Source organism: Xiphophorus hellerii, chromosome 16 (genome assembly GCF_003331165.1).
Source record: "Xiphophorus hellerii strain 12219 chromosome 16, Xiphophorus_hellerii-4.1, whole genome shotgun sequence".
NCBI classification, from domain to species: Eukaryota; Metazoa; Chordata; class Actinopteri; order Cyprinodontiformes; family Poeciliidae; genus Xiphophorus; species Xiphophorus hellerii.
Window position 1 is genome coordinate 9,004,668 of NC_045687.1, and position 27,360 is coordinate 9,032,027.

Here is a 27,360-nt window from a genome sequence, read left to right on the forward strand (position 1 = left end):
ACTTTAGCTAATGGTTGTACATTCAGCTATTTTTAGCCTCTGAATATATGCCTGCTATAAAGAGTGGAGTTAATGTGGTGTGCTTCTCTTTTCTTATAAAGGAGGAACTATTTATATCTGGCACTTAAATATTGTTAGCCTGATTATTTGCAGTGTTGCACATAATTCTTTCAACACATTTAAATTGTTCTGTTCCAGTCCAGTCAACTAATATTAACCTGTTTTCCAGTGCAATACAGAGTGTTCAAACCACTTTAACTTTTTTATATTTGGATCCAACCACAAACTTCAATGTGTTTTATTGGGATTTTTATGTAACCATATAACACAAAGTAACACATAAATGTGAACTAGATGAAAAATGAAAGATAGTTTATTTTTTCAATAAAGACAGTCTGAAAAGGGTGCATAGCATATGTTTTAAACCTCTTTTATTCTTATTTCTCTAAATAAAATCCAGTCCATCCTTTGAAAGTGACATATTTCTACAAGTAATCTCCATCTCAGTGTAATTTAATCTCAGCATGAATAAAATTGTTCTATGTAGGCCTGGGACATTATTGTTAAAAATTAAGTTTGAAAAAATCTGTACTTTTCTTTTTGTTAAATCAGAGGAGAAACTTATTTGTCTTCTTAAGTTAACTTTCATGTCACTCAATGACATCTATTCAGTATTATTTTCTTCCATTTCATAAGATATACTTTGTGTTAGTATGTAAATCCTGAAAATATACATGGAAGCTAATGCTTCCCTGTTCTACTTCACTTTATTTACACCAATGGCAGATTTGATCATAACTGTTGTAGCTGCTTAATCATGCTGTGTGTCACCAATGTCCTACACCGGACCAGTTGGAAGTCCAGTGAAACACTGATCTCTTTGCTTCTTTACAAAATACAGGCAGATAAACAAAAGAATAAACCAGCACCAAAATGAATATCATTACTGAGAAAGAAAGGGAGAGAGAGAGAACATGCAAAACAAGCAAAAAGCCCCAGTAGACAAGAACCTTCCTGCTCTAATTTGCCGACAGCATCCATACTTGCCTCTGCTAAAACTTTGGATGGAATCAAAGTGACAATCCTGTCACTGTTGTAATCTTTGAGAGGAAAGTGCGATCTTTAATCAAATGCAGAGTCTCTCTTCGGCAGCTGTCTGAACTCCTTGGGAATACTGTACAACATGCTCTGTTTTTTGTTTTTTGTATCGACTTGATGTGGCCAAAGCTCAGCCGTTTTTAGCCCCGTGTGGCTGCTGCTTGTAGCACAGCTTCAAAGGAAAACTGGAAGCCTGCAGGGATTTCCCTCTGGCTTTCCCACCATCTGCACCGGCCTGCATGGAATTTGATGCAAGTGGGTGCCTTGGAACCTCAAACATCTTTCATTATGTGTATATATAAAGACTGCTGCTCAGAGTTTCAGTCAGCAATGTTTCAACTTGTGTTTGTAATGATCAACTTGGATCCAGGTATAATATGATCTGCCTCTTTGAGAAGATAGAGTCATCTACTTTAATGTGTGTGTTTATGCGTTATGCAAGAAATTGTGCATAGCGGGATCTTGGCTACCTGTAATGTGTGTCTTTTCCTGGCCTTCAAGAGATTCCTCCTGAAAGCTCTGCCAGTAAAAGAGTCAGCAAAGAATCTAAGATGCTGTGTTTTGTAGGAAAAGATATGTGGACTGAAAATTGGGCCAGATGGATGAGTCTGTTGTTAACTTCCACCTGATCTGACCATGAGCCTGTCTGTAGACCATGACAAGACGAAAATCTACTTCTAAAGCCTTCAAAGTACTCTAGAAGATTTTTACTCCATTTAACTTTTTTGTCACATCAAGGTCAACTTCACTGAGGCTGTATTCAAAGCAAGAAATATTTCTTCTCTTTAAGAAAGTGTTTATTTTCAAGCAGTCTAGATCAGGTTGTTGAGATCTGATCCAATGGTGATTGTGCTGCAGTTGATTTTTGTGCTACAACAGTTACAGCAGCATAACTACATGGCTGCGCTCTGACATCAGCGCTAAAGATAACCTCAATAGAAAGTTTTCTCATGCATATTTTTTATGCGCCAGTATGCCATGGAAATTTGCTATATATATCATTTGAAGAGTGTAATAAACAAGTTTTGCTAAATTTTAGGGATTTCACTGTGTACAATGTTATTAGCCGGGATTAATAAAAATACTAAGAGATACATGCATTAGGTCATGAAACAGGGGCGACTATATAAAAGTTTTTTAAGCAAGTTTGGCTTCTTAAAGTTCACTCAGCTGTATCCTGACAAGTCGAAACCGTTCTTAAGTGAGCAATGTTTAACATGTGGATAGCACAGAGCTAAGTGATGCTTCAAATGCTCAACAAATAAAGGAAACAGAGGACACTGAAGCTCATCAAGCTAAAGTTGCAGGGAACACAAAATGAAGTTGACTGGATGATCAGATCCAGTCAGCAAATACAAAATCAATCAAAGTAGTTTTGTGTCTCTGTTGAAAAAGGTTTGAAATCCAATAATCTGGTGTAACATCACACAAGAAAAAGACATTTATTTCATGTTAAATTTTGGGAGAAAACCAAAATCTATTATTGTTCTTTGAAAATATGATTGATAAAAAAATTTAATCATCAAATAAAAGGATATATAAACATATAAGCTTACAGTTCTGAGGACATATGTACCTCCTTAAATTGATTTAGCTATAGAGAAAGTTTAACCCAATATGATGAGGCTAAATAATGTCAGGAAGAACATCAGATTAATGTTCTCGCTTAACAAAGGCCAAGCTAGCGGTAAAACTTCTGCCTTATTGTGCCATAGCTGTAACTCCTGTGAAGAAAATGTAAAGTCAGTGGCAGCAGTACTTCAGCATAATGCATAATTTGAGAGTAGTAGGAGAAAGTAGCAGAGAACCAGTCAGTATATCCTTTAACAGTGTAAACCTTTACATGAGTAACTGTAGAGATAGCTCAGGACAACCTTAGCCTCTCTCCCTACGAGCTTCACCACAAAGGAAAGTTCATATTCTCACATAACCACATTGCAAATTTTGAATGGTCAAAATGTTTTCCCAGTTGTACCTTCAACCTGTTTGGTAAGTTAAAAATACAGTTGTTTTGAATTCTTTGCTTATTGGTTCCATCTGTTGCAATAATTGCATGTTATACATTGAACGTTGATGGACAGAAAACAATCAGCATCAAATTTTGATGATGAAAGTGAAATCAGCCAAACATTCCTGTTTGGGTAAAGGTGCATCGTTCTAAGAGTTTATTCATGAACTAAGCTGGTGCATAAACAAAGTCTTAAAATATATGATGCTGAACTTGGCACTCGGGAAATCCAAACATTCCAGTGGATAAACAGTTTGTTGCAGAGTTTCGCAGCACAACTCTGCATCGTAAATCAAATTCAAGATGGCAGCCAGAAACCCTGAAACTCAATCTTCTTTAAATGAGTATTTATGAAACCATATGTCAGTGAAAATATGTAGCTGATAGGAAACGCGTAAGATAAGTATCGTAGTCATTAAGTTAAGATTATATTACCTGCCAGTCATGAAATTGTGTGTTTGAAAGATTTTGAGCTGTGGGTAATTTATCAAAAAGATGAACTTGACCGATCATCACCTGCTCATAAAATCAAGTTTAGATCATTGTTTTGACTGATTATCAACACCTCAGTCAATATATCCAATCAAAATTATGGCCTGAGTAGAATATTATTTCTTTGGATGATAGATGTTTTCTGCTGTTCCAGAATATTGTAAAGATTTATGGAGCACAGCAATCCGGAAAGAAGATAGGAACTGCAACTTTGTGACGAAGTGTTCCGATGTCTTGTTTTGTTTCTTTGGCTTTTCCACTTATGAATGTGAAGTTCAGGAGACCTGTTCGTAATAAGTGAAATACTGGAGATGTTTTTCCACAGTTCAAACCCCCTCCCTCCGCTCTCCCATATTTTTCAGACTCGCTGTTCACCATTATTAAGTCTCAGTGGTGGGCTGTCACAACATCTTGCCTGTCCCAATCTGCTTTTCCTCCATCAACTCCAATATTCCCCCACTTCCCACACAGTTTGACATGCATACTTCTCAATTTACAAAAGAAAATTACTAATGCCAAACACAGCAGCCTGGTCTTCCCAGCATGCACTTCTTCAGGCACTTCTCTTGAAGCAGCTGGAGTATGGAGGACTATGAGCATCATATGTGTCTCCAGATTTACTTTTTATATATTTATATATATATGTCACCCAGTGAGTTTGTCTCAAAACACCTTAAGAGTATTTTATCTTATAATATAATATTAGTATAAAGTGATTTGGATTGCAACTATCAAGGTTGAAATATGAAATTAGTTGATTTGTACTTTCTTTTACTCATCTGTTGTCTTTCTTTAGAAATCTTTTATGTTCTATTATTAAATTTCCAGATGAACAGACTTCTAACTTTTTTATTCAACAACAACCTAAATACAAAACTGTAAATGTTTTTGTCTAGAGAAAAGCATTGCTCTTCAAATGAATTCCTCTTCCAATCAACACATGATCCAGCACTGAACATTTTTGTTCCAATGTTTTAGGAAAAATAATCCCACTTTAAGAAATTTATTATTTTTTTTATTAAACTGGTATGGTACACCTTCTTTCAGTACTTACTGTAGAAACTGTAGTACTGTAGAAACCCCATTTACTAATAGGACGGCACCTGGTTGTCAGAAAAGGTTCCCACATTTAACTAGTTGACTTAATAAACTGAATTTGACAACATTTGTTTATAACTACAATCAAATTCATATATACACAAAGTAATTAAATTTGAAATTTGTGTATGACTGGATATATTTGAGTAAACATATTGCTGTATATTACTGTCCTTACCATGTGTAGTGGCAAGATAAACTTCTACATGAAGTTTCTGGATTCATCTTCTGTGTTGTACAAAAATGTAAACAGGAGTAGTGTAATATTATGTTTCCTTCAAAAACATTCACCTTTCCGCAATGTCGTTATTTATACCACAGTGAAAAAGAATTGCATGGATTTAAAAACCTAAAACATTTGTACAAACTAATCAATTCAAAACTGAATTAGAAATTTAGGTATTTATTTTTAGCAGTTGTTATAGTAACGATAACTACAGACTGGTATGATTCTGTTTTAAAAATGCATTTGGTTTGTTTTCTTGCACTAAACATTTTCAAGGGTTGGATGTCTCTCTCTTCAAGCGAGAAGAGAGAGACATCCCTTAGTAAAGATATTTAAAAAGCCCTAAAAGAGATTAGGGCTTTTTAAACATCTTTCCTGAGGGAGCCAACCAACATACTCTAATTGGCACTGCAGGTGCATTAGAATAAAATACCTTCATATAGAAATTGTAATTTAATGAACTGAAAATAAGGTAATGGTTAAAAAAATCCCAAAGATAATATTTCAAGTCCAGTCTCAAAGATTAGAACAAGTCTGGCTCCCCAGACACAAAATAAAAACAAATGAGGAATAAACTTGAATGTTCTTCTCTCCCTAAGGGCCATGTGGTTTTTCAAGTTAAACAAGTTTCAAGAAATATTCCAGTTTCTGTTAGTCATCCATAAACTGTTTTTGTCCCCTGCAAAGAGAACTTCCTGAAACAGCAATCATTACCTCATCCCATAAATGATTAAAAGTTGCTTTGCTTTCCCTGTAGAAGCTCAGTGAGGATAAACCAACCTGACCAAGTAAGGGTTAATTCATGCAGTCCTGTGTTCCCTCCTCCTGACGTTGACTCTTCGCTCATGCACGTTTACACACACAGACACAAACTTTCCCCGCTGAGGCCAGCAGAGAGACAGGAGAGTCAACGAACCACATGTTGTTCTCTCGGAGCGTTGTCTTCTCTCCTTCGCCGTAACTACTGCTGGATCTGCTCTGGTCTCATCGCTCCATGGGACTCCAGAGCTGGCCACCAATCAAACCAGAACTGTCCTCCATGGCTTGCCTGGATGTGGAGAGCCCCTCCATTTGCCGGGGGAAATTCAAATCAGGTGTGTTTTCTTCCTTATGTCATGTGCTTATATTTTATTTCTTTATTTATTTTGTCATTGTTGTTGTTGTTATTGTTGTTAGGCGGGATGTTATTTTCAGGTATTCCTTGTGTTAAAGTTGTTGTGCCAACACAGAAAAGACAAATGTCACAAGTACATGCACACTGTGTTCTACTTACAAAGGAAGCGCAGATATGTAGAAGATCAAGATTCTGCTCATTATTTGCATATTTCTAATCTTCCTTGTTGGCTGTTGACCATGCTTAAAATTCAGCCTGGAGCAACAGAACAAAACAGAGCAGACGTGTTGCCGATGTGATCTATTCAACATTTTTATCCCATTTAAACACTTGTAAAGTAAACGTACTATCAGTAGCTTTTCAACCCCATACTGAGATGAATTTCACTATTGTGACACGCTGAATAGCAACATTTCTTTCCCTAAAAAGACAGGAGGAAGATTTGTACTTTCTAATTTAGTTATCATACAATATTTTCTATTTCTGTGAGAGCAGCCTTGTCTTCATATCATGTCAACATGAAGCTTTTTTTGCAGACTGCATTATCACAAACTAAAGCTAACCTAAAGCTAACCTATTGTGTTTTATCACAGCCATGAACGTTTCCTTAGTTTCCATTGAAATTACATTGAACTGAACTAAATGATGTATTATTAAGTTAGAAGGATAAAAACAAGAACTAAACAGCTACATCCTCATTTCATTTAGCTGATGTTAAAACCTAAAATGCAGGGTAAGACTAGTTATGATAATTTATGGAGAGTACCGTAAAATAAATGTTACTATGTATTTCAACTCTGCATTGCATCATGGTTACAATGGACAGCCATGCAAACGCAGTTTTTGTTTGTGTGAGATTTTGTGGTGTACTTGCAAATAAGGAACTTCATGGAACTTTAATGCAGAGCTCTGTCACTCCTTCCATCCTAAAAAACATTTTATAATGGAAAATGTTCTACCACATAAAAAAGGTATATTATAAATGTAAACTTTCAAGATTTTTGGTTTGTTTGTGAAAATTAAATAATCAAAATTAATATAATTCATATATTTACATATTTGTGCAAAAATATACAACTTTTACAGAGTAAAAGTGTGTAGCTATTTTGGTACAATGAGGCACTTTGTGTCATTTCTCTGCCTACCCCTTCCTCTAAAGTGACTAAAAAAACTTTTCTATGCTGACATTGAATAAAATGTACAAAAGTAATTAGCTAAAATTAACCTTTCCTATTATAAGTAACACATTGCTCTTTTGTATTTTTTGTTCATATTTAGTATAAATCACAGAGGAAGGGCTAATGAGCCTTAGATCATATCTAACCAGGTCAATAAACAATAATCTCACAGCTAAATATTTTTAACAATGAATTAACAACTAAGGAAAAAATATACATATAAATGATGAAGTGTTGAATTTATGACTGGAGAAAAATGCTGAACCACTGAGTTCCTTTAAATCAGGGCTAACCCCATTTGTTTTGAGTCCCCTTTAATTAATAATAACTGGAACATTATTAATTGTTGTTTGTATTCCAACTTTTCATTACTTTCCTTTATCATGTGTCACTGGTACTTTTAAAAGTCGCCTTGTTGTTGTAACAAGATGACTTTTGTGCTTTTTTTACTTAATACAAAGTATTATTAATTTTTTACATACATATTTCAAGTTCTAAGCATATTTTGTCCCGCATAATGGACAGTATATGTTCAAAAAAAATACTAATCTCTCAGTACTAATCTCTTCACAGGTTATTAAACACAATAACCTCTGAAGTGGAATAAAATCCTTAATATAATTTTTGTAGCTGTTGATTAAGGATTTGTGATTATAAATCCCAGAATCTTTGCTAAAATAATGTAATTCCTTTGTATTTACAACAGCAAAGTTGTCATAAATTAGTGTCAACTTGTTCTTAAACTGAAATCCACCATTTCAGACAATGAGTTTTTATTTTTGTTTGTGCAGTTTCAGAAAAAGCGGATGTGGAGGTGGGGTCAATTTAAAAAGAGACTGATGGGAGAACTCCAGGAGTGATTTGCTGAGAACAACACAAGTCTGAGATTAGAGATTACATCATCAGACAGGGATTTCAGCAGAGCCCCCTCTCTGTGTTTCTTTATAACCTCTGTTTTTGCTTTACTGGTGAGCAGGAGCCAGTTTGCATCATGGAAAGGTTAGCCAGGGTTCATGCTCAACACAAGATGACACAATGAGGAGGACCCCGGGCAGGAGTCGTACCCTCATGGTGATGCTCAAATTAAAGCCAGTGCTCTCCCATGGTGCTTGCAGGCAGCTTTTCATGCTATTGATATGCAATTGTGTACAGTAATAAAATTGACTGCCTGTGGCGTTCCTTTTGAGTCACAAATATTGAGAGAAACTGTTGTTGTTTCTGTTTGAATCTCCTGGATTCAAACCCCCATTGGCCTGGGTTGGTAATAGAAAACACAACAGTCAGAGAAGGCACAGTTTGTTCTCTCTTCTGGAGATGATGTCCTGCTGGAAGAGTGCGCACGGCCTTCCATCCTTTGCCTCAGTTCTTGTCACTTTGTGTTCCCTTGCCCAAAAGTCGAAGTCGGCGAACATCCCCCTTGACTCTACAGTAAACCAGCGATCCCACCCCCTTAACTACCCCAAAAAATGTCATGGTTCCCAGGCCTTGTTCTCACAGCTGCCCCGTTTATTTTTGCTTGAGTGAGTCACAGAGTCCTGTTCGGACCCGGCGTCTTTCCCAGGGGAGTTGAGTAGGTCCGTGTTGTGTGTATTTGTGTGTGAGGGGGAACTGTTTCTCCCAGGCCACTGAGCAAATCCGGCTAAGCTGGGTTCGCTTCACTACAGCGATGACGATAAGGGCCATGGCCTCATGCGTCACCGTCACCCCCTAACCTTCTCAGCAAACTTTTTTTTTTCCTTCTTGTGTGTTGCTCCGCTGGAAAAACAAGTCCACGCTTTCTTGTTTGTAAATGTTTAAACTACTACTGTTTACATTTTTGTACAACCCAGAAGATGCATCCAGAAACTTCATGTAGAGCTTCAATCTAAGAGTCAAGAAAATTGCTCAACAAACCAGACTTCTTCTCAAATCTTGAATCAGGGAAACAGGGAGAACAGAATGTTATTCCCCGTTTTAATTATTTTAATTGAGTCTTTATCACATTTGCAGAACTCACTCAAACATTGGCTTTATTTAAGAGAGCTCCAAGCAAATGTGAAGCTAACCGTGATACCCCCCGTAACTCAGACCATACAGGAACTGAACAGAATATCTGTGGTTATGAGCTTAGTTTGGTGTTTGGCTTTTAGGGAAGCAAAGTGATGGAGAAATAATAACCATTTCTGCTTTATTTAAAGTCCTCCAGGTTTCACAGATGGTTGTGAGATGAGTCAGATGAGTTGTTTCTAAATGGTAAATGTTTAACCTCTGCATTCTTCTGCAGTCCTTCAGCACTGTCTGCAGCAGAGGAGAACTCGGGAGCAGCTAGTGGAGCAAGGCATCATGCCGCGTGAGTAGTTTTCATAATGCTACCCCTTATCTGCTCCTGGTGAGTTAGTTTTATTGCCCGGCATTGACAGAAGAACAAAATGTATCCAAAATTTAAAGAGCTATTCCAGATTCTGACATGACAATGTTTGCTATTTATTTCCAAGAAATCCCAAAAATGATCTTATCTTGCCTACAGAACAGGAATTTATTAAATGAGGCAACCAGTAAAGTCATTTGCACATTATACTCTTTTATAACCAAAAACTTGCAATAGAAAAATACAACTGAGTGACTGAACAGCACATATCTGCATATCCCATATGAAATGTGACAAGTTATCACTGTACTCATAAGACTTACTGATATCTGACCCTGAAAGGACAGATTATTCTTTAACAGAATCTGTTCATCTATCTCAGATGCTGAGACAGTGAAGCACCTGATATTTGGAGCTTTAAGGCAGAATTATGGACGTTTCATTGTCTTGGTGTCCTGCTCTGTTTGGAGGACCTTTGCCTCCTCCTCTCTGACACCACAAACCCACATCAATTAGAAAATGGACCTCCTGCAGGGGTTATTTCCCTCTTCTTAGACATAACTACGTGTAGTGGATACAAACACCCCACATCCAACCTTTTTACACATTTAGTTACTTCTGGACCGCTGGCACCAGTAACCCCTTATGACCCCACTATGGATAAGCGTGTATGATAATGGATGGATGGATAGCTACTGTATGTCAAGGCCTCTCAAAATGTCTTCACCATGGGAACTCAGACAATACAAAGACACAAAAAATATGGTGGAAGAATTTATTTACAGTTTATGTAAATATCTAGTTTCAACTCCGAGTAGGGCTGATTGATTTAATTAAGACTGATTTTTATTTTTATGTTTTTGCATTTTAATATACTTTAATGAAATGCAATCAAATGCAATCTCCTCTGGCTCTACATTTAAAAAGGTTCTTCATAACCTCTTATGAAGAATGGAAATCAGAGCAATAAGCAGGAATGTTTTACTGTGTGTGTATGACACACTCCTTGGAGCATCCCTTGTTTGCTTTAATGTTTTGCCATTAAAGCAAACAATGGCGGTCATATCAGAGGTGACTGGTCAGTGACACAGTCCTTCTCTGAAGGAGGATGAGTTTATTCAGAGTGATCAAAGAGTAAAACTCCCTGCTCAGAGTAATCTCTTTGTTTGAGTCAGTAAAGCTGGTGCTTCCTGTTTTACTCCCATGAGCTCTTCCTTACTGAGGCCACATTCGCAAAGAGCAGAAAAGACAAAAACATAACTGTAAAGATGCCAGGAAAGGGATTATGAAAGAGCTCTTTAAAATCAGCAAACTTTATCATAAACTTTATCATCCGCATTAAAAAATACTGAGTTTCTACTCTCAGTCGGAGCAAGTTTAAACCCTAAAAACAAGAAGTCTGTTTTCTCCCAAAAGGAACATATGCAGCCCTTTGGGGCTTGCTAGCTAACAAAGCAAATGCCTTTTCAGTTACAATCAAAAGGACGTAAATAGTTTTATGTATTCTTATTATTTTTCCAGCTCTGAAAAGCCCAGCTGCCTTCCACAAACAGATTCACAGCCTACAGCGAGCCAGGGTAGGTCTCTAATGTGTATTTAACTCCACCGTTTAAATTTGTTCATCTGTGACTTTAACGATGTTTAAAAAATATTTAAGTAGACACATTTTTTCTTTTTTTTCAACCAGACTGGGACTTTTCTAAAGCATAAACTGAGCAGCAGACCGGATCGCTCCGAATTGGTCCGTATGCACATCCTAGAAGGTAATCCCTTTCCGTGTTGTTTCTGGGTGATGGTGTTTGGATAAGCAGAATGAGTAGGGCTCTTATTCATCTGTCTGCATTTATTACTGCTTGTTCAACAATCCTGCGACCATCCGAATGTTTTTGCTGTAAACTGAGCGTGTGAGAGATCCAGCTGAGCCTCTTCTGAGTCACAGTGACAAATCAGACCGACTGATCGTAGGCCGGATCGTAGGTGAACATCCTCTTTTTGTTCATCAGAAACGCAGGCAGAGCCCTCCCTGCAGGCGACGCAGCTGAGACTGAAGAGGGCCAGACTGGCCAATGACCTCAACGAGAAAATCGCCCAGCGACCTGGACCCATGGAGCTGGTGGAGAAAAAGATCCTGCCTGTCGACTCTGGAGTCGAAGAAGTCATAAACAGTAAGTGATCATTAGCATTACTCACACAGTGACAACCGAAACATAAACTTAAGTCAGGATTGTGTTATCAGACAGACTTTCATCCACCTCTGTGGTCCAAGCTTAAAAAGCTCCATATTTATCTAACTGTCTATATAAATGCTGCAACTCTACAACTGTGTCTTTAAGTGGCTTTATTTCTTAAACCTCTGTGCTGATCATACAGATTGTGAGGCGGATTACTCAGACACACCACATGTTCCAGATGTTTACAGCTTTGATGAGGACAGCAGTGATGCTTTATCACCACAGCAGGCCAACAGTCAGCTATCTCCTTCCCAAACTTTACCCTCCCCACGGGAGTCGAGGGAAACTGAGGTCTCTTATGCTTCCTCTGACTTCAGCCCTCCTCCACAGGTACAAAAATATCCTCAACTCTGTGATCAAACAAATTGTTGCCATGTCACAACTAGTGGACAAATCAGCATAATTTACAATTCTTTCAACAAAGCAGTGGCAAAAGTGTTTCCAAGCAGACTCTGGATTTTTATTATTTTTTTTACATTTTCTCAACAAACACCAGTGTATTCTTTTAGGATTTCATATTTGCCCCAACATAACATGTAAGAATCTGATCAGAGGAGAAAAATTTTAACTTTGACCTGCATGCACAATTTGTGATGTAAAACTAACATTGTGTGGCTCAACAATAGAAGGTGTCAGGCATCATGACGTAGGAATGCTTTTCTTCAACAGGAACAGGAAGCAGTCCAAGGTGACAACTGCAGCTGAAGCTCCAATAAAACGCAGTTTTAAAAAAAGTGATGACTAGGGGACTGAATCCAAATACATGTCACATTTTCAGATTTTTAATACATTTTTAACCTTCCACTTCACAATGATGTGCTACTTTGTAAAGGTCTATCACATAAATTTCACAAAAGATAAAGTACTCTGCAAAAGCACAAAATCAAAGAAAAATGTTTTAGTACATCTGAAATAAAACAAGACTAATTGCTTGAAGTCAATAATTCCTTAATAATGAAGAAAAAAATACTAGTTACGAGTGACAATGTGCCAGTGGAACAATACATTTTAACATAACATTATATGGAAAAAATGTATAGTTCTACTGGCAGATTATTTAACTTACAAATAGTACTACTTTTAGTAATCTGGGGTGTTTAGTAATAGTAATACTTTTTCATAAATATTAAGGAATTATTTATTTAAAACAAGCCCCTTTTTCTATCTAGACCAAAAGAACTTGGTAAGATTTTGTTTGTGCTGCGTAACATGCCAAAATGTGAAAATGTTAAAGGGATATAAATACTTTCAAAAAGAAAACAAAAAAAAACCCTGCAGATGAGAAAAAGAAAATGCAACTTTAATCAGACTTTAACTACTATTTGGACAAGTGGCGCATGTTTTTGCTTTTGGAGTGTTCATCAAGCTTGGTTTGGTTATTCTGGATAGTTAGCAGATGTTGCAGCTCATCTAATTCCTGATCTCTGCCTCTGGTTTTCCTCAGCTCTCTCCACCAGGCTGCTCTCAGTCAGCATCGGATGTCTCCACGTCAGAGAAACTGAGCAGCCTGGAAGCTCACCAGCCTAACACCGCTGTCGTTCAAGGCATTTCGCCAGGTCACGTTCTTGTGAAAGTAAGCCAACTTTCTCATGTTTCCTGTAAAAACAATTATGTTTTGAAATTGGTTTTTATCTAGTTCAAAAATAGCTGTTATGTCACTGACCTCTGGTATAGAGTCATGTGTTTCTTTGATTAACTGCCTGTGTCTGTTGTTGTTTTTTTTCCTTGTTTCCTTTGGAAATGTAATGACGGATAATGTTAGAGCTTGGATTTTTATCTTACTGAGAATCACAGCAGTTTAGGGGCGGATAAAAAATCAGCCGTCAAGTCAAACGCAGGTCAGAGAGCAACACATTTAACATGTTTTAGTTCTATTGTTGTCTAAATCTGACAACTACAGGCTGGTCTTTCTCAATGAAATTGTAAAATCAAAGCTAAAACTCAAAAGGAGCGATGCGAAAAGCGTGCACTTATCTAAATTCTGTTATACTGTGATCTCCAAGAAGAACTGACTTCCTTAGGAAATGAAAGGGGAGTAAATTTGATAAATTGAAGGCTGCATGCTGGCTTAGTTCACGCAAAGTATCTGGTTTCTTGTCTTCAACAAAACTTGCAGGCAAGCCAGGACATTTTCATATAATTTCAGAGACAGTGTTAAAACAATATGTCATCTTTTTACTACCTGTTTTCTCATCCTGTCTTGAGACGTCAGAGCATTCCTCTATCTTAACACTAAAAGCTATAAAAGAAACAGTATTCAGTCTAACTTTGCTATGGCCACAACAAACTCCATTCCTCCTGAATTGGACTAAGATCACTCACAGAGATTAAATATCCATCCGCATGGTGTTCTGCAGCTTTGTTTGACCTGTTTTTGTGCGTTACATTCTGCAGCAAACTTTGGCGAAGCTAGCCACGGACAAAAGCCGCAGCAAAAAGAACAAAGAGCCCAAGCCACGGGTGAAAAAACTCAAATATCATCAGTACATCCCCCCTGACCAGAAGCAGGAGGTCAGTGACGTGCCAATGGACTCCTCTTACGCCCGTCTCCTGCAGCAGCAGCAGCAGTTCCTCCAGCTCCAGATCCTAACCCAGCAGCAGCAGAAGTACAACTGCCAGACCATTGTACCTGTCACGCTGAAGTATGGCGCCACTCAGCAGTTCATTCTTTACAGAGTCATCTGTCACACTTGACCACAGCCGATCTTTGTCTCATCACATTCTGCATGCAGTTTTCCACAGAGAGACAACTGAAAAATGGTGTCTCTCTTTCTTTCCCACTCCCTTTATTTCCCATTTTGGTGCAGCATATCCACGGCTGAGATGCAGACCAGCTGCTCGGCTCTTGTGCTCAGAGGAAGCTCGCCATCGACTCCTGTGCAGTTCCACCATGCCAGCACGAAATCGGATCAGTTACCAGCTAATATCGATGAGATGAAGGTGACACCGCCTGGCTCTGTCAGTCCCATACACGCCAGAGAAAGCATTCAGCATCTAAAAGATGAACCGTATTCTTAATTTACAGGTTGCCGAGCTGAAAATGGAGCTGAAACTCAGATCACTGCCTGTTTCTGGGACTAAGACAGATCTAATAGAGAGACTCAAGCTGCATCACGAGAGCACTAAGAGCCAGCGTATTGCTGCCATGGAGTCAGGGGCCTCTGCAGCAAACTCACAGGCTGAAAACATTCATTTGACACCGCCTGTTTCCCTCATTGCTTCCAAAGTTTCCAAATTGGGAATTGAAGATAGTAATATGAAAGACATTCATGCAAAGTCAGTTTCAGAGAGTTTGTCTAATGCTGCGCTTTGCACAAGCCCCTTAAAAGGACCGCCATATGAAGAGGGCCCCACAGATGCAACGTTCACTGAGAAGGACTCTGAAAAAGACAAACGGCTGCATGAGAAGGAGCGTCAGATAGAGGAGCTAATGAGGAAGCTGGAGCAGGAGCAGAAGCTAGTTGAGGAGCTAAAGATGCAACTGGAGGTGGAGAAAAGAAGCCAGCAGAGTGACTCTCCACCTCATCCTAACTCGTCGTTGCCGATCCAGATAAAAGAGGAAAACAGGAATCTGTCAAACTGCTCGGTGTCCTGCAGCTCACCTGGTCTGCATGTGCAGATCAAGCAGGAGGAATCTTCAGATCACAGCCACGTAACCAGCCCAGATCAGTTTGCCATCGGTCAGCGGACCAACACAAACAGTGAAAACCCGCAGCCTGCCCAGGTCCTCCTGCCCACATCCTCTCCTGGCTCAGCAGTCACCGTCGAGCTCCCTGCCAAAGGCGTTAAATTACACACTACTGTTAAGAGCACAGCTCCAGGCCGCATCCCGGCCTCTGGACTTGAGCCACAGAAACCAGGAGAACTACAGCAATGCCTCACTCAAACCCCGCATCTGGCAAAGGTGAAAGTACGTACACTCTGCTGGGTTCAGTCTGTCTTGTTCTGTCTTCCTTGGTCTTCTTAGTCTTTGTCATCACACTTTGCAGTGCTTTGTGGGTTTGAAACATGTTCCAGCTAGTGCCAACAATTCACACGTCAGGCTGCATAAATATAGAGGCATGTTTTTAGTCTGTGCTGCCAGTTAAACCACAGGTTAAGTTACCAGTCATTTGTGTGCTGCAGTGGAAAATGCAGCTTCCTTGTGCTTACAGCTGCAATCAGCTTTAATAGACCACTGTAATCATTTTGGCTACAAAAATCAAATGAGTTGGAAAATATGAGACCAGCATGTCGGTGTGGATTGAACTCAGCAGTTTCACAAGTAAAGTGACAATTTTTTTAGGTGAAAAAAGTTCTACAAAGGTAGTCCAAATCTTTTTTTAAATTTTTTTTCACCTAAGCTAAAGGTTACTAATGTCTGTTTCTGCCACATAGACAATAGTAACTTGTTTATAATTCACTTTTCAGACACTATTTATATCTGTACATTAATGCTAGGCTATTTAATGTTTTCTACAGACGTGGGGAATGGATGTCGAGGGGCAAAATGTACTTGATGCATTCCTGGTGTCTGGATGCAATAGTCCTACCTCTCAGCAAGCTCCCCCAGAAGTACTCATAGGAAAGGTGAAATATATTCCCTGAGTTTTTGTGGTGTTTCCTAATGCAAGTTATTGTTTTACAGGTGTTTATGGATTTATTTGTATAGCTTTACTAGCACTTAATGTGGGGTTTTGATATTCAACATGTAGAAAGACGGCAGGTTTCCTTTTGCACCACAATCCTGTTCAATAGTTGTTTTGTTGCTTTTTTTATCTACTGTTCCTGTTAAATAGCTGTTTTCTTATCTGCTGTTATTTTGCAGCAAACAACCTTCACAAACCAGGCATCAAAGACTAAAGACCCACCTCGCTATGAGGATGCAGTAAAACAGACACGCAGCATGTTAACAGCTGCTCAGGTGCAAATCAAATGCAAGTTCATCGCTTAAAACTGTTATTAAAAATCATTCCTATATTAAATAACTCTATTTCTTTAAAGTGTCCCACTGCAGCGAGCCAGGAGATGGATGACCTGTTTGATGTGTTGATTGAAAGTGGAGGTGAGTGATGCTTTAGCCACATTTTTGGACTAGTTTAACTGGGAAGATAAGTGAGGATTTCCTCTCACTGTGTCGTTCTCTTGTTTTTTCAGAGATCTCCCCTCTCATCAGACAGGATCCTCCCAGCATGGAAAAGCCTCTCCCTGTGACAGCTAGTGTTACCACCCTTCCCATCAACACGGCTCTGACCCGTCCTCCACCTTTGGTGCAGGTGGCCCAGCTGCCTGGAGCGCCGCTCGGCTCGACAGGAAACAACCTGGAAACCCTTCTGGGGGACACAGAGGCTCAAAGACTGAAGCTGATGGAGGAGTTAAGCTCACCTTTGGTTGAGATGGAGATGAACTTCAGTGAAAACCTGCCACCTTCTGGTGTGAACCTGCAAAGCACTTCTGTGGACAGCATGGATTGGCTCGATCTCACCCTTTCTGTGCCTTCGGAGGGGATTAACCCTTTGGACATATCAGTGCCTGACTTCCTGGACTCTCATGAACTGAACTTGAACTGGGATTGAATGATTTTAAAGGCAATATGTGGACTTCATCCTTTTTTTTTTAATACAAAAGTTAATGAACTTTAAAAGCTATAACTTTTTTGTGGGGAAAAAATGAAAATGGTACTGACACGTAAAAGATTTCCATCTCAAGTCATCCAGCTGATTTTTCTATATTTTTCACAACTTCTCTGTGTTCTGAAGCCTCAGTAAAGAATATTGCAGTAAGAATTGTCTCCGCGCACATTAGGAGTAAAGAAAACTACACAAATCCTGGTTACAGATGGACACGCATTGCTTTTAGCTGCTGTGTTGTTTACTCCACCCTGTCTAGGAATGATTATCACTATCAAAACAGATTGTAAACACATAAGCCGCATGATCATGGTTTCCATGCAAGTCAAGAGGCATAAATCTGATATTTAACCAAAGTAGTGAAAGTTTGATTGGCTTGCAGAGAGCCAGAAACCCAGAACAACATCAACTCAAGTGTTTATTACAAAATACTCTGCAAACATCTCTTCACCAATCCTGTAAGTCAGCACACATTAATACACTCTGCAATTCAAAGAAGGAGTCTTACATGAATCATCTGTTGGGCAGCATTTAACATAATTTGCTGGTTTAAAATTGGTCAGACTGACTTTTTATCAGCTAGCTAGCTTTATTTTATTTAGTTTTATTATTAAACATTCAGTGGTGTGTCATTGTCAGAATAATGAGATAGGCTTCTTCCATTAAAGTAGGAGTGGATTCCCGTAACATCTGCTGGCAACAGTGTGTGCTATTATAGGCAGCATTTGGTATGTGTGGATGTGTTGGACGAGGAAATGTTAGACATTCGTTTCTGTGGTATTTTAATTTGCTATGTATCGACTCTCAGACTTCTCTGGAAGATATCTGGAATGTCTTTGACAAAGAACCCTTTGATGCTAAAGAAAATCTCACAATATTTCTTTGTTTTAAGTCAGCTACTTAATCCCAAATCTGTCACCTTCAGAAGAAAGAGGGGGTTACATGCTGGAAGGAGGAATAAGATTTCACAAGACCGATGTAACTCAATACCAAAAACATTACAATCATTCTGTTTATGTTGTATGATGTATTTATGTTGTTTTTTTTTTTTATAAAAAAAAAAATATTACAGTTCCTTTTTTTGGCAAATACAAAAATGTCTTGGGATTTTCAGCCTTTGTGCAAAAAAACAAAACAAAAAACCCCACAAACTTTAAAGGTTTCAGTAATTAAATAGTCTGCTTAAGGAAAATCGGTTCTTATGCTTCTTTATTGAACAGCTCCCTACATGCATATTCATTGCCAGACACATTTAATGTCGCACCTGGCAAAGATGTATGAAAAGCTTTAAAATATTTTCATTTCTTTTTACATGAGAATTTATAGTTTTTAATTCTAGAAAAAAAAACTACCGGTACTTTAATTTGAGCACATTTGTTCAGCGAATGAAACATTCCCATATCCCCACTTGTTTTGTACTGCTGTCAGGACTTTGTACAACCCACCATTGCATCTTCTCCTATAGCGTTTCACAAGGTTAGGGAATACAGAAAAAAAAAGACTCCAGATCATTTTCCGCTGCAAAATCTCTCTTGTCATTCAGAGTCCTAGGTTCTTTCATTTTTTGGTGCATTTTCAGTTTCCTGCCAGAGTCCACCAGATTTCTATTTAAAATATTTTGATCTTTCAAAGACAAGATTCGATCCTTTTGAAGAGGTGATAAAAGGCTCACAGCATCACAATCCTCCTAAAGAACTACTTTAGGATTAGTAGAATTTCACAGGTAGTTTAAAATTGAAAAGGTAGATTTCATACATTTTATAGATCTATTATAATACATATTTACATGCAAGTCACAGCTATACCTATTGAGATGTGCTTCATTAAATCCATTCAGCCAAGATTTAATTTTTAAGTTCACAAGCATAAATCCTTAGGCGTGGATTTTCAGCATAATAGAGGATGATGTTGCTAAACAAACTCTTCAGCAGATCCTCTCAGCAGTTACTAAAACACCAGCAGTTGCTGGTCCAGCGCTTTTTCTCAGCTTCAGCTTCTCCTCTCAGAGCTTTTTGATGATTGTGATTTTCGACCGACACTTTGGACATCTGTGCGTGGTGGTCTTGAACCTGTCCATGCAGAAAGGAAGGAGGCAGCAGCCAGCCACGCAGCTGCAAAATGGGAGAGCAGAAACAAAACCAGCTGATAACAACAAACCTGGAAGCGGCTGAGCAAACAGAAACAGGTACAACAAGGTGTAACTGTGTCGTTAGGCAAATATTTTACCGCCAAACCAAATGGGAGGGAGAGTTCATACCCTATCATAGCTGACATAAAGCAAACAAGCCAGGTGACGCTGCTGACAGAAGTGAAAGTCTCCGTGGTGACAAACTCCATGCACTCTGGGCACTGTGTCCTCGTTGGTTGTGTAGGAAGTTTTCCAATATCCAGAATCACGGCAGGGGCTGAAAGAAGAATGTGTACACAATCAAATCTCTTTCCTTTACTCTTTACAAGAACTAAATTCAGAATAAAATTGTAGTCTCTGTCATCTAAAATTCCAATCTGCACATAGATAATTTGAGGTGCGACAGTTGTGCACAGTGCCTCGTTTTGCAGCCTCTTACAATACAGGTTTGTGTGGTTTGGTGGCTCACCGGGAAAAGAAGGAGGAGGTTCGACAAAGAAGACTTTAGAAGCACTAGCGTCAAGCTGCTGGTTGGACTCGTGCTTAATATCTGAAAGAGAGAACTTCAGTGACAAGCGTCTAGCATGAAGAATTCACTGTTGGTCAAACGAAAAAGTAATTTGTGCTCACCGTTCTTGATTTTCTCATTTTTTGCATCAACGATATTGTTACAGTTCTTTTGCAGTTCAGCCTTCTTTATCCTGAGTTCTTTCAATTTATTGTCAATAGAATTGATCTCTTGTTGGGTAGCAGCTGACTCTTCTGATAGGGAAAAAAACAAATAAATATACACAGATTGCATAATGTCAATGACGTTTTATGATTTATTTGCTGGGAATCCATTAATGTCACCTGTTTCTCCAAATTCAGCCCGATTCCTTAGCTCCTGGAATACCATCAAGATTTTCTTTCTGTCTTCAAGCTGTCCCTCTTTCAGTGAAATGTCTTTCAGTTTTTCTGATATTGTCTCCACCTCATTTTGTGAAGAGGTCATGGCGGCAGCTGAAAAGTTTGCAGACAAGCTGAGCAATGCCATAGGTTTACACAATGATTTTGCTATCATTTTGGCTTTCTTTGTTTTGCATATAAAATATGAGTAAATCTATCCAAATGAAATAAAGCTGTCCAAACCAACCTGTCCCTACATGAATAATAGCTTCCTAACACCAATAACTGGTAGGGCTGGATAATATGGATTACAATAGAATCTTACTTTGTTTTTTTTTTAAAGCAATCTAATTTTCAATTTTAGTTGATTTTTTTTCTCACTTTATTTTTGCAAAAAGAAATCATAATAATTAATTAAAATTCCAAACACTTAATTTCGATCATCCCTTCTGGGAGTTTATCTGAATTCAACTAAACATGAGCTGTGAAACAATATACCGGTAGTAGGCTGTGGGAAGACGGACACCATTCTGAACTACAGAAATCCAAAGAGTGCATATAGGTGAAAAAAAAAACAAGCCAACTTTTTCAAAAGAAAAATTCTAATTAAATCTTAAAATTTGATTTATCAATAAAATCAGTATTATCCCTCAGCCGTATCTGATAGTGCCACTTTTGGCAGCAACAACTGCTATCAAACATTTGCAATAAGACTGTTTTGCAACACCGTGGAGGACTTTTGTCCCACCCTTATTTGTAGATTTGTTTTAATTGAGCCAAGCTGGAAGGTCTTCAGGTGAAATAGGCCACAGGACCTTAATCAGATGTGGTTGTAGGCTTACATTGGGCCACTTAAAAGTCTTTCTTGCATTCTGCCATTTAGATGTAGACTTTCTGGCTTATTTGGTTATTGCATATCATTCAAATTCAAGGGTGGTGTGGTTTTGGAGTAATATTAATAGTCAAGCCACTCCTGGGAAGATTCATCAGAGCTACATGTTTTTTTCTATTCGTAGAAATAGCTTTGTAACATTTACTAGTTGATAGACTGGCTTGGGACGGGATGCGTTGACTTTGAGATCTTTTATCCTACTTCAATTACAAGCTTGGTAGTAATCAGGACTGGAAGAGGCTCATTATGAAACTCAGCTTTTAAATTAATTGTGATTACTCACAGTTGAGTCACAGTCTAAAGGTGGATGGTTACATTTTCCTCATAGGTCCTGGTTGATTCAGATAGCTTTGTTCCCCTTAATTAGTGCAACCACCATTTTAAACTTTTTTGTACTTATTCAAATTAGCACGATAGTAAAATTTAATTGTCATAAACAGTCAATTGTGACAGAAGACCAACAACAAGAAATCTGTAAAGGCGCAAAACCATTTTAAAGCTTCATCATTAGGTCTCAATTTTCCAAAAATACTACTGATGTCATAAAATGTGTATAATGAATAGATAACTCTGTTATGGTTTCTTTTTTCATCCCTCAAAGTTTAGACAGACTTGCTGTAACGTAATGCAGAGAATAAATTGTTTCACTGTTATTCCATCTGAATTATGCTAGAACAAGTTTTCACATGAAAAACCTACAGCTGCCCAAAGTCTGTTTTGTTGTCTCCAACAATGATCAACAAAGTTTTTCACCAAATCAGCAAAATACACCAACAGTAAAATTATACCAAAAAGATTACACTTAAATTAGCTGAATGGGTACATAAAAATAAACAGTATCCTCAAAACTGAAAACGTCTATTAATGATATCTGCTTAGTTTTGTCACAGTACATAAAAAGCAAATCGTGACAAAACCCATTCCACCACTTTAAATGTCACATAGTATTACAAATTAATAAATACAACTGTGAAAAACTCTGATATTACCTTGCTTTTGCTGCTTCTGCTATGTCATTCACAGGTAAAATCCATATAAGCTGAACAAGAGGATATTGTTCCCATCTGTCAGGAAATATTCAAATCATTTGGGCGGTGTTTATTACTCCCATTTTTGCAAACTGCTGCAGTCTGGCTCAGATGGAAGCACGGGACACATTTATGTAGGCACAGACAAAGTAAAAATACTGAAACATTTTCATTTTCACAAAGCACGTCTACAAAAATCTTATTCATTGTAATCACATGTACGTTACAACAGAGGCACATTTTAAAACTAACAGATACAAGACAAAGAAACATTTATACAAAAAAAAGATTAAAACAAGATTTTAATTATTTTAAAGAAGAAACTGGGACACTGCAGGAAATTGTGTTTATTCTCCAAACATGCTGCATCACTTCTTCCTGAGTCTCTTCATAAATGTCACTTCATCTCTGTTCCTGATCCCATAACTAAAGATAAACATTTCCAAAACAGAAAAAAAAAAATATTCAGACAGTTTTGATGTTAAGATTTAGGTGCACTAAGCACTAAGGTGAAAGGATAAGCACTCACTCTTTGAGCCTCATTGTGTCATCTTCAAGTTTCTCGCCTTGAAATACAAGATGGTAGGTTCTCCAAACATATCTCCTGAGAAATAAAAGAGGAACAGTTGTAGAGCTACGAACAGATCTTAATTTATTTTCTTGTGTTCGTGAATGCTCCTACCAGCTAACATGTTTCACGCCGCCTTCTCGCTGCTGTTTCAACTCCATAAATCTGCAAATGGCCTTCTTAAGATCGAGGACTGTAGCATTCTGGACAACCACAATGGCTGTTTTCAACCAGACAGACAAATTATTATCACTTGTCTGCAGTAACAACAAGATCAGAAGAAGTGAAGTGAAAAGCAAAACGCAGATCACCAAAAATTAAACAAACACTGACGCATTATTTCACCATCTGCTTTTAAAACCTTCACAGTCATCGCCTGGCCATATTCCAAGGCAATCTGGGAATTCACCTCTTCCAGGGTCACCTAAAAAAAATAAAGACAGTTTCTTCAATGAGCATTTAAAACCAAAAATTATGGAGGCGTTTCTGACCTAAGGGTTTAAAGACATGCTTTTAAGGTCTAAGAAAATCTTCAATTGGTTGTTCTTCAACAGTGAGAATCAACTTGACTTCTTCATTTTTGGACAAAATTAGGAAAACAACACCACTGGGGTACTGTTGTCAAGCAGCTCCATGTCAGCAATAACTAAACTAAAAGTAGGAAATTATATAAAAATAATATGTAAAATGAGACTGTCAATACGTTCAAGCTCGCAAAGTGAGTTCTGTTTTCTTGGGTGTTGCAAGAAAAATAAAATGCAAAAATGAGTCATTTGATGATTTCTTACACCTGCAGAGTATTTGGTTTTTTTGTTATAGATATGTATGAAGATGAGTTGATTTTGAGAGTACTGATATATTTAGCAACAAATTCATCCTAAATTTCATTTTAAGAAATTTTAAACACAGCCTGTCAAAAAAACACAGTATGGTTGCATTTCTTTAGCTGAATCTATAGTTGAATCAGATTTAACACCATTTAATGTTTCCCAAAGAGATATTAGCTGAAAACATATAACATGTGAATCTATCACAATTGATATAATCATCACAATATTTACCAATTACATCACTATTGTATGATTTTCAAATATTGAGGATCTATAATTTTTCAACCCAGAAATTCATCTCTGGGTTGAATATTCATGCAAAACACACTGTCAAAGAATAAATCTTTAAGAATATTTGAGTTTATATTTCTATTACTGAAGAAGTTAGAGGGCGTGTTTTTACACAGCGCTGTTCAGCTAAAAGGTTGGACAAGTCTTGAAGTGTTAATGAAATACAAGAGCTTCTCGAATCCTTTGAAAGGCAATTAGAAAGCAATCTGACTCTCACATAATCATAATTTTAAGGAATAAATGTAGTCTATATTAGATGCAAATTTGAATAACATGGGGAGTCCAAATGTGTTCTAACTAATTTAAAATCTTGCAGTCAAAAAATAAGAAGGTTCTGAATTGTACTAAAAACTTGTATTAAAAAGAAAAGAAAAGAAACAGCTGGCTCGTTTTGCATGTGAATTGTCCATGTTTGAGACAGTACAATTAGAAAAACACATGAGAGGTATGACTGATTTGGAAGGGCTTACATAAGAAGCCATCCTTTCTCTGAAAAGAATATATCGGAACGGCTTAAGTTACAGAAGTTGAATCTCAAACAAACAACTACAACAAATAAAAAAATAAATAAGTTACTGCCAACCTGTATTGGCAAATCACAGAGTAAAGGGTCCTGCACAAGTCGAGCCAGTCCCTCCTCGAAGATATCCAGGATCTCTGAATGCGGGAGAGCATCTTCATCTTCCTCCTCTGATTCAGCAGTTGGTTCCTCCTTTTTCACCTCCTCATCCTGAAGAACAATCCCCCTCTCACCTCCAGTGCTTAGATTCTGTTCCACCTCCATGAAAAGCTACTAAATCAAGACAGCAAACATGCGCAAGCCTAATTTTATCTGAACATAAACGAAAACAATAAATTAAATATTATCTCACAAGAGCGAGTTGTCTTCTCTAGATGTGGAACGCGCAAAATATATATCCGGTGGGATAATGAGGCTCGTCACACAAAGTTCCACTCAATAAAAATAAAGTATATAAACAAAATAAAATTACATTTTGCTTTATTCAACTTCCTAAAAGTTACTGTAGGTCATAAAAGATTATACAGTTTCAGTGTAGTTTGTTTTTAACTTTCTTCTCAGTGTTTCCTATCGACTAGTTTTATTTGTTGCACTTCCGCTATGAAAAGCAGCAGACCGGTTGCACCAAATGGTCTAAACGACTTGATTTCTCTTTAAATTGACTCCTTTTGTGTCTTGTCAGCATGCTACTGTTTTGCCCCACATGTGGGAATGTTTTAATCGTCGAAGAAGGACAAAGATGTATGAGATTCGCTTGTAACACTTGTCCATATGTACACAACATCACCAGAAAGGTAACACAAAACGTTTTAACCCGCGCTATGTGGGAATTGGCGTTGCTGTTTCTTCTCGTGTTACGACATTCTTCGAGTTAAATGCCCCCCCTTTGTACCTTCGCAGGTAAATAACAGAAAGTATCCCAAGCTAAAAGAGGTGGATGATGTCCTTGGTGGCGCTGCAGCGTGGGAGAACGTGGATTCAACTGCAGGTGACTTATTGTCTCTCATCGTCTCAAACAAGTCTGTTCTGCATGTTGAAACTAAAATTACGTTCAAATATATAAAAACACCACGGACTATAGTGCATTATTTTATCATTATTTTTAGTAATGTAAAGCTTATATTTCATACTTGAAATACAAGGTGAAAACAACGCAACTTAAGGTTGGGTTTTTTTTAGCTAAAATTTACTCTTTGATTACTATAAACAACCATGTTAAATCAGTGTTAGATCGTTGTATTGTATTGTGTGAAATTAGTTTTATCTTTTTACATTCGGTCAGCTGCTTGTTTCATGTGAAATGATCAGAATCGATGAAAGCCATTTTACCAAAACAACAAGTACTCAGATCCTTAAGGTACATTGCCTGCATGTTTTAGATGGTTCTCTGCTTTAACACACCTGATGTACATGATTGCAGTACAGGAAAAGCCTGTTAGTCAGCCATCAAGTGGAATCAGATGCATGTTTCAGGCGAAAAACACCTGAAACATGCAGAGCAGTGGACCTTGAGGAGCAGGGTTGGGGAAACACTGTAACTAGTAGACAAGGTGGCGTTTAGACACTTATGGGTGTTTCACACCCATCATGTTTACAGACCTGCTTTGACTCACACTTGTTCACTGAAGAGATATTGCTGTGCTGGTTTACTTTTACACCCAGTGAAAATCAACCATTAAATTCTTACTTTAATGCTCGAATCACAACTTTTATATGTCAAGTAATGCATGGGTCTGGTAATAATAATGAAGCATTTAGTTAAAGTGTTTCGGACCAGGAAAACAATCTAAAAACTGTATAATACCACTGCTTGAGGATTGACTTTGAACACCACTTGGTCAACAACCGTGGAATGACCTGTACGTGCTGATGTCTCCACACTAAGTAAATACAGGTTCTACTCTTGCGTTGTTGTGCTCAGAACTAAAGTTTATGCAAAGTTATGACTGATAACAGTGTCTGCTTGTTTCTGTACATTGTTTACAATGGCTGTACACATTTAACTACTATGACACCAAACTGCAATGTCTTTCACAGTTTGATGATAAAATCAGGTGAAATACAACATGACAGTTCATACTGAGGTCACTATACAAAATATTTTATCTGATATATTTTCCCCAATTACAAGCTGCATTAAGTAAGCAGCCTGTTGCCCTGGTGATCATCCTCCAGCTCTGTCAGTAGTTGGGTGAATGAGAGGAGGATTGAGTGAGCATCTTTAGTTTTATGCTTTTATTTGTGACACTCAACAACGACGTGTCTCCTGGATTCTCAGTTGAGTATCCAAATGCAGGGCTTAAATTTTCACAACAAAGATTAGTTATCTTTTCTATGAATATGAAAGTGGTGCTTTACATTAAAGATACAGTATGGAGCATTTTTGGGGGGAATGTTTAAATTTCATTTACATGGTTCTATAATCAAAACATTATATTCTTTTCTCTTATGTTGTGTATTTTAGGGTATCAGTCATGCCGACTAACGTGTGGAAATTAGGGAAAATGTGATGTTTATGACTAAAAATCTTATTCTAGGCTGATAATTTTCATCCGTGTTTCTGTACAGAAAAGTGTCCAAAGTGTGAGCATCCCCGGGCTTATTTCATGCAGATCCAGACCAGATCAGCAGACGAGCCGATGACAACTTTCTACAAATGCTGCAACGCACAGTGTGGACATAGATGGAGAGATTGACGGCTGTGTAATGCAAAAAGTTCAACTTATTTTCAGATTCCGCTTTGTCTTTTGAAAAATTACCTTTCCCCAAAAATAAATGTCATTTATGCAACAGTCACTTGTCAGACATCATGCA

General features: G+C 37.8%; 3 protein-coding genes across 9 annotated transcripts; 2 read left to right on the top strand and 1 right to left on the bottom strand.

Moving 5' to 3' along the window:
- Positions 1-5,758: 5,758 nt before the first annotated feature.
- mrtfbb (myocardin related transcription factor Bb) lies at positions 5,759-18,597 on the top strand. Of its 2 annotated transcripts, none has more exons than XM_032586874.1 (14): positions 5,759-6,016; positions 9,478-9,543; positions 11,083-11,138; positions 11,249-11,324; positions 11,565-11,726; positions 11,932-12,122; positions 13,237-13,365; positions 14,187-14,434; positions 14,600-14,732; positions 14,818-15,696; positions 16,254-16,361; positions 16,600-16,695; positions 16,776-16,836; positions 16,929-18,597. In XM_032586874.1, the coding sequence occupies exons 1-14, from the start codon at positions 5,917-5,919 to the stop codon at positions 17,345-17,347; spliced, it is 2,724 nt and encodes a 907-aa protein (XP_032442765.1). In that variant the 5' UTR covers positions 5,759-5,916; the 3' UTR covers positions 17,348-18,597. The 2 variants fall into 2 exon arrangements, with proteins under 2 accessions (XP_032442765.1, XP_032442764.1); XM_032586873.1 differs by having other exon boundaries at positions 5,760-6,016; positions 14,818-15,702; positions 16,929-18,593.
- snrnp25 (small nuclear ribonucleoprotein 25) lies at positions 18,597-26,094 on the bottom strand. Of its 6 annotated transcripts, none has more exons than XR_004342344.1 (11): positions 25,948-26,094; positions 24,610-24,819; positions 23,239-23,329; positions 23,020-23,125; positions 22,867-22,941; positions 22,299-22,763; positions 20,382-20,531; positions 20,160-20,291; positions 19,999-20,079; positions 19,659-19,806; positions 18,597-19,512 (listed from the first exon to the last, which is right to left on the bottom strand). XR_004342344.1 is itself a non-coding variant. In XM_032586880.1 (6 exons), the coding sequence occupies exons 2-6, from the start codon at positions 20,521-20,523 to the stop codon at positions 19,404-19,406; spliced, it is 609 nt and encodes a 202-aa protein (XP_032442771.1). In that variant the 5' UTR covers positions 20,524-20,531; positions 22,299-22,687; the 3' UTR covers positions 18,597-19,403. The 6 variants fall into 6 exon arrangements, 3 of the variants coding, with proteins under 3 accessions (XP_032442771.1, XP_032442770.1, XP_032442772.1); XR_004342343.1 differs by lacking the exon at positions 25,948-26,094 and adding an exon at positions 24,899-25,153 and having other exon boundaries at positions 24,610-24,816; XR_004342342.1 differs by lacking the exon at positions 25,948-26,094 and adding an exon at positions 24,899-25,153.
- polr3k (polymerase (RNA) III (DNA directed) polypeptide K) lies at positions 25,130-27,338 on the top strand. The gene is made up of 3 exons (XM_032586882.1): positions 25,130-25,340; positions 25,447-25,534; positions 27,115-27,338. The coding sequence occupies exons 1-3, from the start codon at positions 25,230-25,232 to the stop codon at positions 27,240-27,242; spliced, it is 327 nt and encodes a 108-aa protein (XP_032442773.1). The 5' UTR covers positions 25,130-25,229; the 3' UTR covers positions 27,243-27,338.
- Positions 27,339-27,360: the final 22 nt, after the last annotated feature.